The following is a 12,789-nucleotide window of genomic DNA, read 5'->3' on the forward strand; positions in this document are numbered from 1 at the left end:
CTCTTCCAAGAATGAGTTATCTTTTATTGAATAGCTGAGGATGAGTGCACCACGTTGGATAGAATTGTAACAAATTCAAAACTGCTAATCCTGCAGTCTGTTGGATAGCTGGGAAAGTTAGTGTGGAGCTCAGCACGGATCTGGGCCGGAGCTACAATGCCTTGCAAAGGGTGTTCATTTTACACATTTGATAACATTCTTTTATACATTTTGGGATGATGCAGCCACAAACTGCACTGTTTTCTTCGGATTTTTGACCAACACAAAGTAGATCAGAATTTTGAAGTGGCAGAACAATAAAACATGATTTTTACACTTCTTACAGCTAAAAATCGGAAAAGTTTGCCATGCATTTGTATTTACCTTCTATGACTAGGAGTACTTTTGAAGAAGGACTTCTCCTTGCCTTTACAGGTGTAAGTACTTTGAGATATGTCTCCACCAACTCTGCACATCAGTGGACTGAAATATTTGCCCATTTGTCTTTGTAAAATAGCTCTAGATTAGACAGAGAGCATCTACCAACTGGAGTTTTTTAGTCCTGCCCCAGACTTTCAGTCTGAACTTTAACAGACCCTTTGTAACACACGAAGTGTGGAGATGGTGTTTTCATGTTTATGTCAAGTGTTAGTCTTCTCTCACACACGTTGTTTTGCATGAGGGTTCAGAAGTTCTGTTGTCCTCTAGACAGAGCTCCTTCCTCCACATGCTTGCTGTGTCCCCTTCTTGACCTGCAGCAAACTGCAAAGAACACCTCTTATGTCTGTTTTCTTGCCACTCTTCCTTAAAGACCATACTTGTGGAGTGCACGACTAATAGCTGTCGTGTTGACAGCAACCAGACCCGTCTAACTTTATAGCTTCTCCACGGTTATCGTGGACCACCCTGTTGCCTCTCTGATTTATACTTTCCTTGCCTGCTCTGTCTGGTTAGGTGGATGATTTGCAATGGTGCCATACTCTTTCCATTTTGGAATGATGGATGAAACAGCGCTCTGTCAGAAGTTTGGAATATTGTTTTATAACCGAAAGCTGCTTTAAACTTTCTCCCTGGAATGCCAGCTGTGTTCTTTGATGCTGTTTGTTCACTAATGTTCTGTAGCAAACCTCTGAGACAGAACAGCTGAATTTATACTAAAATTCAATCAGATGCAGGTAGAAGCCAATTGTTTTCAGTGGATTTTATTATGGAGGTTCAGAGTAAATGGGGTTTGCAGAATTATGTTTTTAATAAAAGCTAATGTAAGATACGCTATGAATACCTTTGCTCAAAGAAAATTTGCATCATGTAATATTTCATACAACTGCATTGATTTTCCTTCCTTCTGATTAAAGTTCGGCTGCATGGCTGCAGTAATGAAGGGAGTGTTCATTTTAGTGTTCATTAGGAGCCCATTTAGGAGCATCCTTTGGTATGAATATCACACCCTGCGTCCAGTCCATGTGTTTACCAAATTCTTCGGTTCTGCATAGATCCGATCTGACAGCTCCACATACACGCTGCCATAATCTCACAAAACACTCAGGCTCATTATGAGCCGAACAAGACAAAAAAAAAAAACCCATAAGTAAGCAAGAGTGTTTTAGCTAAACACCCTGATATATTTGTTGACTGGAATGACGCAGGCGATAGAGTGCCACAAGGTTTCCTGGCATCATGCGCTTGAAAGAGAGACGTAAATTCGGATGAATTTTTTCACTTTCGTCTCCTTTTTTAATATTCCGCTGCTCTTCTGTGGCTTCTGATTGCTCACACTCTTGACAGCTGAAAAGCTCAGCAGCCTTTGAGGGTTACTGTTGATGTAAATAATACCATTTGGCAGACGTCTCACATTTGGAAACAGCAAATGTTCACTCAAGGTGATTTATTCTGAGTTTAATGTTCTTGTCAGCGCCAATTTACGCCTTGTCTGCTGCTCTTGCAGCTCTGTCAACTAGTTAAACAGCACTATGTTAAACTTAATTGAGACTAATTACATCAACATTCTTCACTTGTCATTACTGCATTTCTTTTTGCTGCAGTGACGTCGTGCTTTCATCTTTCTGTTTTCATAGATTTGGCTGCACAGGTTTGTGTTTCGCTGAATTTTAAGCAAAGTCTAAATTCAGAAGAAGGGGGACTAGTCAAGATATAGCCACGGACCTCTGTGTGTTTTATTGGTGCACAAAGTGGTGCATAAATGTGGAAGTGGAATGAAAATGAACAAAAAGGACACTTGGTTCTCAAATAGTTTTACAAATAAAAATCTGAAAGCTTTGGATTGTATTCAGACTCTTTGAGTCGGCATTCGTAGAACGACCTTTCTCTTCAATTACAATTGCAAGTCTTATGTCTCCTAATTAGGCAAAATGGCTCAAGCTTAGTTCGGATGGATTTAGGTCTGGACTTTGACTGGGCCATTTTTTCCGTTTGTTCTTTGAAAGTGGGCCCAATCTTCCAATCTGTTCTGACCGGTTTCTATGTCCTTGTGGAAGAAAAGCATCCCCACAGCATGATGCCGTCATACTTGTGTTTCATGATGGCCATGGTGTGTTGATGGTGATTTGCAGTTTTTGTTTTTCTCAGCTACTAGTGCTTTTGCAAATAGGCAAAAAAGTTTGACTCTTGTCTCATATGGACAGACTACCTCACATTTTTGCTGTGCAGAGCTTCTTGACTTTCTTTCAACAATGGCTCTGTTTTTTGCCCTTAGTCCCGGTGGCCATATTTGTGTAGGTAAAAATGTAAAAGCTGTACAGTCACATGGTTCTCACACCTGAGTTGTGGATCCCTACAGCTGCTCCAGGGTTACCACAAGTCTCTGCATTTTCCTATTTGTTTGTAAATAATTTTTGAAGACATGTATCATTTTCTTCCCACGTCACAATTATACTCTGTTAGTGCGTATCACAACAGATCCCAGTAAAATACATTGACGTTTTTGAAGTTTAGGAGTTATGGATGCTTTAGCATGGTACTATAATGATGAGTGCTGAACGGTCAGCTTGACTGTCAGAGAATTTCTTTTATTTAAGAAACTATTGAAGGCTAACACTGGTTTGTTCTTTTTTCCCAGTCCTAGATCTGCCCCTATGCCAAGACACACTGGACTTTGAGGACAAGGCTTCTGTGCCCTATGCTCTCCACCCCAACCCAGCGCTATGGAGCCCCAAAACCCGCCGCCTGGAGGTCAGTGTCATTCCCCGGCCACGCCCTTCTCCCATACGGCCCCGCATTGACCCTTGGAGCTTCATCTCTGCAGGCGGCGGCATCTCAACTGGAGGCCGTAGCCCGGTCCGTTCGGACAGCCACCCTTTGGGTTACCAGCCCTCACCCACCAACCCTTTCACCAGCTGTGACCCTTTCCCCTCTCCGGACTGTGACCCCTTTGCCCTCAAGGCGGACCCTTCGAACAGCTCTGATGCTGCGTCCCCCTTCGACCCTTTCTCTGCTCCGTTTCCAACGTCCCGTTCTGCCCCGTGCTCTGCAAATGGCTCCCCCACACTGCCATCGTTCCGCATCGCGCCCATCAATCCGGCAGACCCAGCCTTCATGGACCTGCGCTGGGCAGCTTGCAGCAAGCCTCTGGATATGACCAAAGAGAGGGCCCACCCCCGTAGAACACTGGGGCTCAAGCCCTTCAAGTCTCCGACGCAACACAGAGACGATCGGTTCTGAATCCAGTCTCATTTCCAGTTATGGATTATACACAATGCAGACTTCATCCCAGTAGCTCAGTCCAGGACCTTACTACTGGTTTATTGTTGGACGAAAACTTGGAACCTTAAAATTTAAATCCTACTGAGGGAGGGGGCTGCAGTTCTTATTTATATACCAGCCTGGTGCTTTGAAAAGCACAAAGCCAGTGGAAAGGTAGTACAATGGATTGTGGGATATCTGCCTGTGAACCAACTGCTGGTGCCGATTTCATTTTTCCTGTCTGTCTCTGTTACTGCTGTCCCTTTGAAGGAGCAGTTCATAGATCAGCAGCCTCATCTTGAGCTTATGTCAGCCTGCTCGTATCACCTGCTTTCTTTCTCCCCATAGCTTTGAAGCATTGTGACAATACAGAGGTGGATCAGGCCATTTTTACAGCTTCATCCGCCTCTACTGCGCTGCAGACTGACAACGTTCAGGACAATGATAGAAAATTGGAGTGCCTTATTTTGTGAAGTGTTTTTAATATCTCTTCGAAGTTCCTGTGAACCGTTTATCTGGTGCACACCTAAGATGCTAGGAATTTGACCTAAATTTCCAGACCATGTTAAAGAAATCATGTGCGTTGCATCTGTGTCTCATTGTTCAAACAAAGCTTCTTTTCTCTTAACTGTTTGCTGCCTTATGGTAGAATCCACTCACAGCAGCTATTCTAGGCCGCTCATGAAATTCATAACAAAACCATGACTCGGGCGTTCCCCTCAGAAGCAGAAAGCATTCCAGTCACATTCCTTGGGAAACGCCAGGGATTGGACAGATCCACTCGGCTGGCAGGCGGCGCGGCACAGGAAGCGGGATGAGGAGCCCTCTGCATCCCCTCCTCATGCCAAGGAATGCCACTGAACGCTCGGACAAAAGGTGCTTACAAATAAGCTGTTTTCAGCTCCGTGTAGTGCCAGGCCCAGGCAGCAGAGCAGCGCAGACAAAGATGGGCCGGCTACATATGGGCTGAACACAAACATTTCATTATGGTAGCAAAGTCAAAATCTTACATTCTTCATAGAACTTGAAAACGCTTTAGAGCTTTCTAAAAAAAAAAAAAAAAAAAAATCACTAACCCAAATACTACAATATTTACATTTAAAGAAATCTTGGTGTTGATCCCTTGTTTTCCAGACGTTATGGACGATATAGTTATCTGTTGGGAAGATTAAAACAGCTCAAACATCTAAAAGCAGCACAGCTGATGCTGAGTTTTAGATTTGTATTTACTTTTCACTGTTTTCTCATCATTGGCCAGCGTCTCCATGCTTTTCAGAAAAACACGGGATTTGATTTTGATGCAATGAAAAATTCACTCTTCTGTTGCTTTTTATTTAAGAGAAAAGTGCAGATTCTAAGATTTAACTTTTAGTAATAGTCGTTAATTCCTTGCCTGTAGTAGAAAGATGTTCTATCACACTGAGTTTGTAGAAACATGAGGCAATCCTCAGAGCTGTGGATGACTTCTTGACCTCCCTTTTAACTGATTTTAGATATTAACAAGTTAAACTGCAGTGGGGGAGGCTGTTGGCTGCGTCAGACCGCCTGATCAGCTGCTGTCTTGCTAGCCATGAGCCTTCCACTGCTTTTGAGGAATCCTTTACTTTTATACAACTTCAATTCCAAGAAATCCGAGCTTTTCCCTGGGACGTTGGGATGTTTCTTCCTCATTCTAAACTCAGACTGCTCACAACCACACATATCAGTTTTAAAACACTATCAGTTTGTTTTTTCATACATTTTCTACCATAAAATCTCCACATACTTCCACATTAAGAAGTCTTGAAGGTAAATCGTCCTGATTTCTTTGGCTTTCTCAGACATTTCAACCATCCCGTGGGTCTTTCTTTGACACTGGCCATCATGGAGTTGCCAAGCAACTAGCTGAGACATCTAGGCCACGTTATACAGTCAAATTGGTGGATTTCTGTTACATTTGCTCTGAGCCTGTCTGGCTGTTTTGGTTGGCTTCATGCTTTAGTTGTGGTTATATTAATTTGAGAGTGCCTGATCGGGTGACTGATGATATCATTTACATTCCAGACTGTCGATGGGATGTTGGCTTTGATCTTATGTTATCTTATCTCATTCATAGCAGAAAGCCTTCCTGTTAGCTAAGAATAGTTTTAAATATCACAAAGTCCAGATTCTGACTGGCTTCATCCAGGAGAGGCCCTGTCATCGGATTTGATTCTTGACTGAACAGCTGTGGGGTTACCCCAGCGATCCCACCGTGGACCAGAGAAAGCTGGCCGCGATAATGAGCCTCAAGAAAGGAGTGGGTAGCACTAACAAAGTGATTTTGGTTAATTAATTTGCGCTGACGATACCTTGCGTTAGGCAAGAGATCCGTCTGTTTGCAGCACCAACTCAGATCCAGATTTACATTGTGGCCCGTGTGAAGTTTCAGAGACTGTGTGAGCAGGGTCTCCTCCCTTCCGTTTCTATTTTTTTTCTGTGCCAGGGGCTACAGCTGCTGGCTGCAACGTTTTTTCTTCTCCCTCATTGGTAAGGCTGTTTCTGATTCTGCAGCCTTCCCTCCTTCACGTCTTGTTTACCTGGCCATTCTTCATTTTCTCCTGCATTCTCCTACTCTTTTTTTTTTTTTCTTCTTTTCGGAGCATTTTCTCATGAGCAGTCCTGGCATTGGGGAGCTTTCAGTTCTGTAACAACCATGATGTGCCGGAGGGGAGAGAAAAAGTGGCATTTGTTCCAGGGCAGAGTCCATTTAGTGAGGAGCGATTGTTTTCTTTTTAACACATTCTGTACTGGTCCACATCATTTACTGGAGTTTCAAGTAATATTATGTGCTGTCCTTCTGCTTCCTGACTCTAAAAGTGTTATAGGTGTCTTGAATGGCCACAAGATTTACTAAATGGCTACCAGTTAGGAAGAAATAGTCATCCCTAGAAACGTAAAAGTCTGAAGTCGGTCAGCCACACAACAGCTCGCTGGAATGCAGAAACAAACACTCATTGGGTTAATTTGCTCCTTAGTCATTTTGTACCTACGAGTTGCCATTTCATCTAGAGCTGTGAAGTATATCAGATCAGTATCAATATGTGCAATATCACAATCCTAAAGAACTGCTTTCATGCAATATTTAATAAGCTATATTATTTTAGTTGCAATGCATGCGTTAAATGTTCATAAAATGCTGCAATCTCATAGATTTCCATTTACTGTGGTTTTGACTCTTATGAAATATGAAAGCTTTATGACCCCTGAGAAAACCCGAATAAAGCTAAGCACCTCCTGCTGGTACGTGGCATTTATAGTAGCAGCTCAACCAAATTTCCTTACAAACAATAGATTTTAAAAAAAGTTAACAAAGTGGATATGACCACAAAGTGGTCGGTACAGAATGTCCAACAGCAAACTGCTCCACTTTTTATTCAGAAAAGTCCATCATGAATTTACCAAAAACAAAGGTGCAAAGCAGCAACAGAGAGAAATAACCACCTCACAAAATACATACAGTATGACTGGCCTGCTTTACAAACTAGTTAGAAACTATTTTATTAGCTGCAATGATCCCTCGCCCCTGCAAACAAAATATATGGACATTCAACTGGGATTGTGAGTTAACAGTTAATGCCTTGTCTCGTTATGTCAACACACATTGACGAGATCTATCTTATGACAGTCGTTACCTTTGGGCGGCTGCTGTTTTCAAAAGAAGACAGTGATCAAAAATGTTTAATAATTGAGGACCTAAAATATAACTTGAAATAAAAGGAGTCTCTTGTGCTTCTCACAGATGATTACTTTCCTACCTGCATCCAGAGGGGGAATGTTTTTCTTCCTGGTAATCGCTTCTGCAACAGAATGAATAAGCACTGCATTTGCACATAAATACTCCCCACACTCAGATTCCCTGAACTAGGTTTTCTAATTTGCTAGCCCTGAGGAAAAGGGCTTGACACATTTTATTCAGGCTGTCTTTGACAGGGTGTCTGATTCTTGGTTTTAGCTGTCAGATTTAAGAAGCATAGCTGCCATTCGCAATCCCCTCCCCCCGAACAAGAAAGTCCTGACGGGTCTCTGCGCATCGAGGAAGCAGGCAGTCCCTCACCACAAGTCACTGTTCTGAGTACAGCTGACAGTCAAGTCCCTCCGGCCTGATTTGACAAACCTCATTTAAAGACATGCTTGGAGCATTTACAGTAATAACTGAATGCAAAATGGCCAATGTGTCAGCATTGATGTTTACATTCAGACTTCGATTGAGACATTGATTTAGCTGTTACAGTTATTAAATTAACAAGTATTTAATTAGTACCACCACCAGTTGTTGCTAATGAATGTACTCTATTGATTATATCTATAGCTATAAGGAGAATAGGTATATATGTTTGTAGCATCATTTTGCAAGTTTTTTTCCCACCATCAACCCAAATCAGACACTTTTTGTGGAAGTGTGTCAGGACTGTACAGATTAGTGGATTTCAGTCGTGGATAGCTGATGCTTCTGAGTCAAACAAGTTTGCTAGGCGGCGCTGTTGCTTAAAGCTTCAGTGCCATCAATGTTTTTGCCCTTAATAGAAAATAATCGGGGCACATTTTTTGACATAAACATCATATGCTGCTGATGTGCGATGGCCTTAATAGAAACTGAAAGGTCAATCTATTAAGCTGTTTCCCTTAATATTAAATTCCCGTTTTGTTTTTTATCGTGCATAATACACCAGTGATGCGTGTTGCCACTACTAGCCAATAGTGGCCATATGTTTTGATTGGCGTTATACGTCACGGATGTGTGTTGCCATTTAGATGGACGCAAATCAGAAAACCTAAAGCATTATAAAGTAAAGCTTTATTGAAAACATAAGTACTTGAACTAAAACATTACAAGAAACTTAAAAAGCTAACTAAACAGTTTTCTTTGTTAGCTAGCTTGATTCGCTTAGCATTAGCAATGTGCTTAAGCTAAGTTTTGCTTTTTAAACCAAACCTCCAGGAGAAACGTAAAACTTCATATTTATTTTAGAATTAGGTGTTATTACTAAACTTCGTAAGATTCATGCACAGCTTCACATTGTACGGATTTGATTTTTTTCTGGTTTTTCTATCCAAATCTGAACGAATCAGTATTGCTTGCTAGTTTGATGTGTGTTCCCAACTTCCAGTTTCTGCACCCATGCAGACAGAATCTAATTCACCTCTCTGTCAAAAAAATGGAGAGGATAAATAACATAAATCAATGTGCTATATGCAGCCGCTGCAACGCGGTGGGATGGTGATGGAGGTTGAAAATCTATTACTTTAAAGCCTTCAGGGTAAACTAACCAAGCTCTGCAACAGAAACACATAAACCTTTGTCACTAAGGAAGGGAAATAAAATGTATCATTTAAATGCTTGTCGAACTGAGGAGAAACGGTGTGCATGTAATCATACTGGGTTAGATTGGCTTAAAGAAATTTTGAGTGGAAATGTAATTTCATTATTTACCTCCTACAGTCACTACAATCTGTGGCTCTCACTCCATTTATCATTGGCAGTTTTTTTTCTTTGCTTGGGCTTAGTTAAGTTACAAATATATTAGGTTTTCAGGTTAGCTACAATTGCTTCTCAGCTTGCTATCAAAGCCAGAGCTATTATTGCCGGTTCGAGCTTTTGCAAAAGTGAAACACCTGCCCGGACCTTTGTTTGGCCTCGTAAGGCCGGGCCCAAATGATTAAATCTGACCTTTTTGCTGACCATACAGCAATGGCGGATCCCGGTGGGGAAAAGCCGCATCTGTGAGGGATGCCGCCAGGTGCAGAAGCTAATGCTCAGTCTGTGAAACTGAATATTATTTCTAATTCTTTCAGCGTGGGCACCCAAGGTCACAATCTGCTGTCCCTTCTCTTCCAATAACAATGAAAACAAAATGAATAGTAGCTGTGAAAGAAAGGCTGATTGGTTTCCAAGAGCAGAGCGTTGGCTCCTGCAGAGAACTGGCAGCGCGTCTGGAAAATAAACACAGATTTCAGCAAGGTTATCAAGTCCAACGCTCAAATACGCTTTCCTCACTGAACTCAGCAGCATGTGGCAGCCGCTTGCTTGTGATTATTGCTCTGTCTAGTTACTGACACTCAATTACCTTGTCATCTTCCTCTCTTGCAGAAGCTATTCAGTTTTTAAATTTCTGCTTTTGCGGTATGGAACAGGCCTGCTGCAAATCAATTTGGTTGGATAAGTTCCGATCACCTCTTAGATATGGAGGGGCTAAATGATTTATTACTGTTTGCTCATACAGGTAGAAGATCTTTTTGGCCTTTCTCTTGTTCATTAGATAAACTAGTCTTTCAAGCTTTTAAAGAGTTGTAAAAAGTATTTGCCCCCTTTCATCCTTTAGTTTTTTGTCAAAGCTATATGTTTAAGATAAACTTCTTTTCACATTAGACAAAGCTAACTAGAGTAAATGCAAAATGCAGCTTTCAATTCATTATTTTCAATTATTTAAAGAGAATAATAATACAAGCCACCCTGGCTCTGTTTAAAAGGTAATTGCCCACCCCTTCTTAAATCATTAGATAACCATGATTAACACCAATCAATCTGGAAAGGTTTACAATATGACATACATTTTGTCTCCGGTGCCAGCAGTTGGGGTCTACTAGAGGTCTGTATGGATGCCTACATGCAGCCCAACAAACCTCAGTGGGAGGTATCATCCGCAAATGAAGAAAACACGATGAACAGTGATGAACCTTGCACCTGCCTACCAAAATTACTCCAAGAGGGCATCGCTGACTTTTTCTAGAGGTCACAATAGGACCATTAAGAAGAATTCCTACCAACAGCCAATCATGTCGGTGGTGGTGTGATCATAGTGTGGGGCTGTTTATGAGCCTGCCTGAATTAATTAATTCTCCTAGTTCTATCCTGAAGGTGTGCAGCATAAAAATGACCAAAAGCTCACAAATATGATGTTAAAATGGTTATTAAAAATGTTTTGGAGTGGCTTGGACTGAAATCCAATGACAATGGTGTGGCATGACCGTAAAGCTTGGTTTTATTGTATCTCGGATTATCTTTGTCTGATATTAAAATTTATTTGATGATTGAACTTTTTTGCGACATAAAAGCAGAAACAAGAAATCTGGATGGGGACAAATACTTAATCACAGCACTGCATGTGGAGTTCTGACTTTGCTTATCTACTGACAGTCAACCTGATTCATATTCTGTAAGGCATTTAAAAGTAATTAATGGAAGCATGGGAGCATTTAGCAATGGGTGGTCTCTTTCAGGTCTTCATTAGAGCTGAACTCCCAATGATGCACAGATGCAATTTGCAAGTTTCTGGATGGAACAAATTCCCTTGACTCACCAGTCAAATGTTTCACACTCAGTATTTCAGCACAGTTAAAGGTTTTTACTTCTCCCAGCTCCCTGCAAGCCTACCGAGGACACTCACGGCATTTATATGCAGGGCTTCCTAAGGATTTTTATGGCTGGCTATCTTCCTAAACACTGGATAAAGACTTTTTTGAAGGTGGCTATTGACGCAGTCTACATTAGGATGATTGGTTTTAGTTTTAGGTTTTCACTGGAGTCTTGACAAGGCATGTTTGGGTGCTTCCTGCTGGACACATTAACTGCACATTTCATTTGTAAAATATTTTCTCTGCAGAGTGCAGGATTAAAAGTTTGGCTCTTCGTGAGCATCTCGGTAAAAATCATGAACAGGAATTTCAGCCTAATGGTCCCTTGGGGCACCCATACTGTGTTAAATTGTTCAATCAAAGTTGGGGCTGGTTTTTCTTCTCTTTTTTTTTTTTTTTTAACTGCAGACAGGCTTCATCTCTTCTTTGCCTGTATGTACATTCCTAACATAACTGAGAATCGTTTTCTCGGCGGTGTGAGATCGCAATCGTCACATCGTCCACCCGCCCCACTGACCGTCACTGCGCGCGCGCGTTAAAGGTTCCGCACACCTTTGGACTTTTGCAAACTCCTCCTCATTGCATGTTGTCTTATTGAAGTCTCACACTGGGCTGGGCCTGAATCAACAGTTTTTACTGTGCGTTTAGAGTATTATTTCTGTATGCAGTATGTGAAAATGTTTTTATTTCTCATGACTATTACAATGGGTTTTAACCTGTGGAGAGGAAAAAAAAAGCTGAAAAAGAAACGACCAAATAAAATGTAACACTCCTGACTCATCTGTGACTTTTCTTTTTGAGCTAAAGCAGTGCAATAACACAATTTTAAGCCACTGCTGGGAGGCTTTCATGATTTCTTTATTCTTCAAATATAAAAATAGTGTGAAATTTCTGCTGTTTGATTGAACTATTGTCACAATGGTCTGGAACAATTTTCCCGCACTTCACCGCCACACTAGACACCAATTACGAAGTGTGAAACCTCCGGTGTCGCACCAACAGTCACAGACTGGAACAAATGTGTTATTTATTCAATGAGAACAATTATCTATCAAAGCAATTATTTTGTTTGAAAATATAATTGACATTTTCACATCATGCCACATTTTTAATTTAAAAAAAATTTAAAATCTATGCATGAGGTTTGGGAGGATTTCAGCTGAAGTGTGAGTTTGCTGTACTACGTGAAGAAAGCTGATTTTGACAGACGCATCCTAAATTGTAGCAGGCTTGTGATCAGAATTTGCCGACTAAAAGGAGAGGGGAGAAAAAAAAAACCCCCAATCCCAAGCACACAAAACCATATCTAGTCTACATGGTTCACCAGGTTTACGTTGACAGATCAAATATAGCTAATCCCCAGTAGAATGTTTTCCAGAGACAGAATATTACTTATTTTCAGTCTCCAGCTAAAAGAAGAAATCCAACAAATATTAACCATGCTTTTCATCCTCGTACTGAGATTTCGTAGATCTGTGATTGTTTCTTCTCCTGGTGGCTCAAATCTCATTCTAATTTACCCAGTGGAGGCTTCTCACTCCAGGTCTTAAGACTGCAAATCAGTCTCTTGCAAAAGTGATACAAATGTGTTTTGTGACTGCAATATATTTTTTTATATTTTTGTTGTAGATTGAAGAGCCAGTTAAAAATTTTTTAAAGTTTTAAAATCGGTTTGTAGCAAACGCAGCAAATTTCATGTGAACATGAAATAAAGAAGTTGCTCCTGCTTGGTCTGAA

The 12,789-nt window shown here is 41.1% G+C and overlaps 1 protein-coding gene across 1 annotated transcript in view; it reads left to right on the top strand.

Moving 5' to 3' along the window:
• Positions 1 to 11,828, top strand: part of LOC124880274 (mitogen-activated protein kinase kinase kinase 11) — a 57,967-nt gene extending 46,139 nt beyond the window's left edge. Inside the window, exon 10 of the mRNA XM_047385307.1 lies at positions 3,056 to 11,828. Coding sequence (XP_047241263.1) covers positions 3,056 to 3,657 — 602 coding nt within the window. The 3' untranslated portion in view covers positions 3,658 to 11,828. The remainder of the gene's footprint in view (positions 1 to 3,055) is intronic.
• Positions 11,829 to 12,789: the final 961 nt, after the last annotated feature.

This window comes from Girardinichthys multiradiatus, chromosome 14, assembly GCF_021462225.1.
Source record: "Girardinichthys multiradiatus isolate DD_20200921_A chromosome 14, DD_fGirMul_XY1, whole genome shotgun sequence".
Taxonomy (NCBI): Eukaryota; Metazoa; Chordata; class Actinopteri; order Cyprinodontiformes; family Goodeidae; genus Girardinichthys; species Girardinichthys multiradiatus.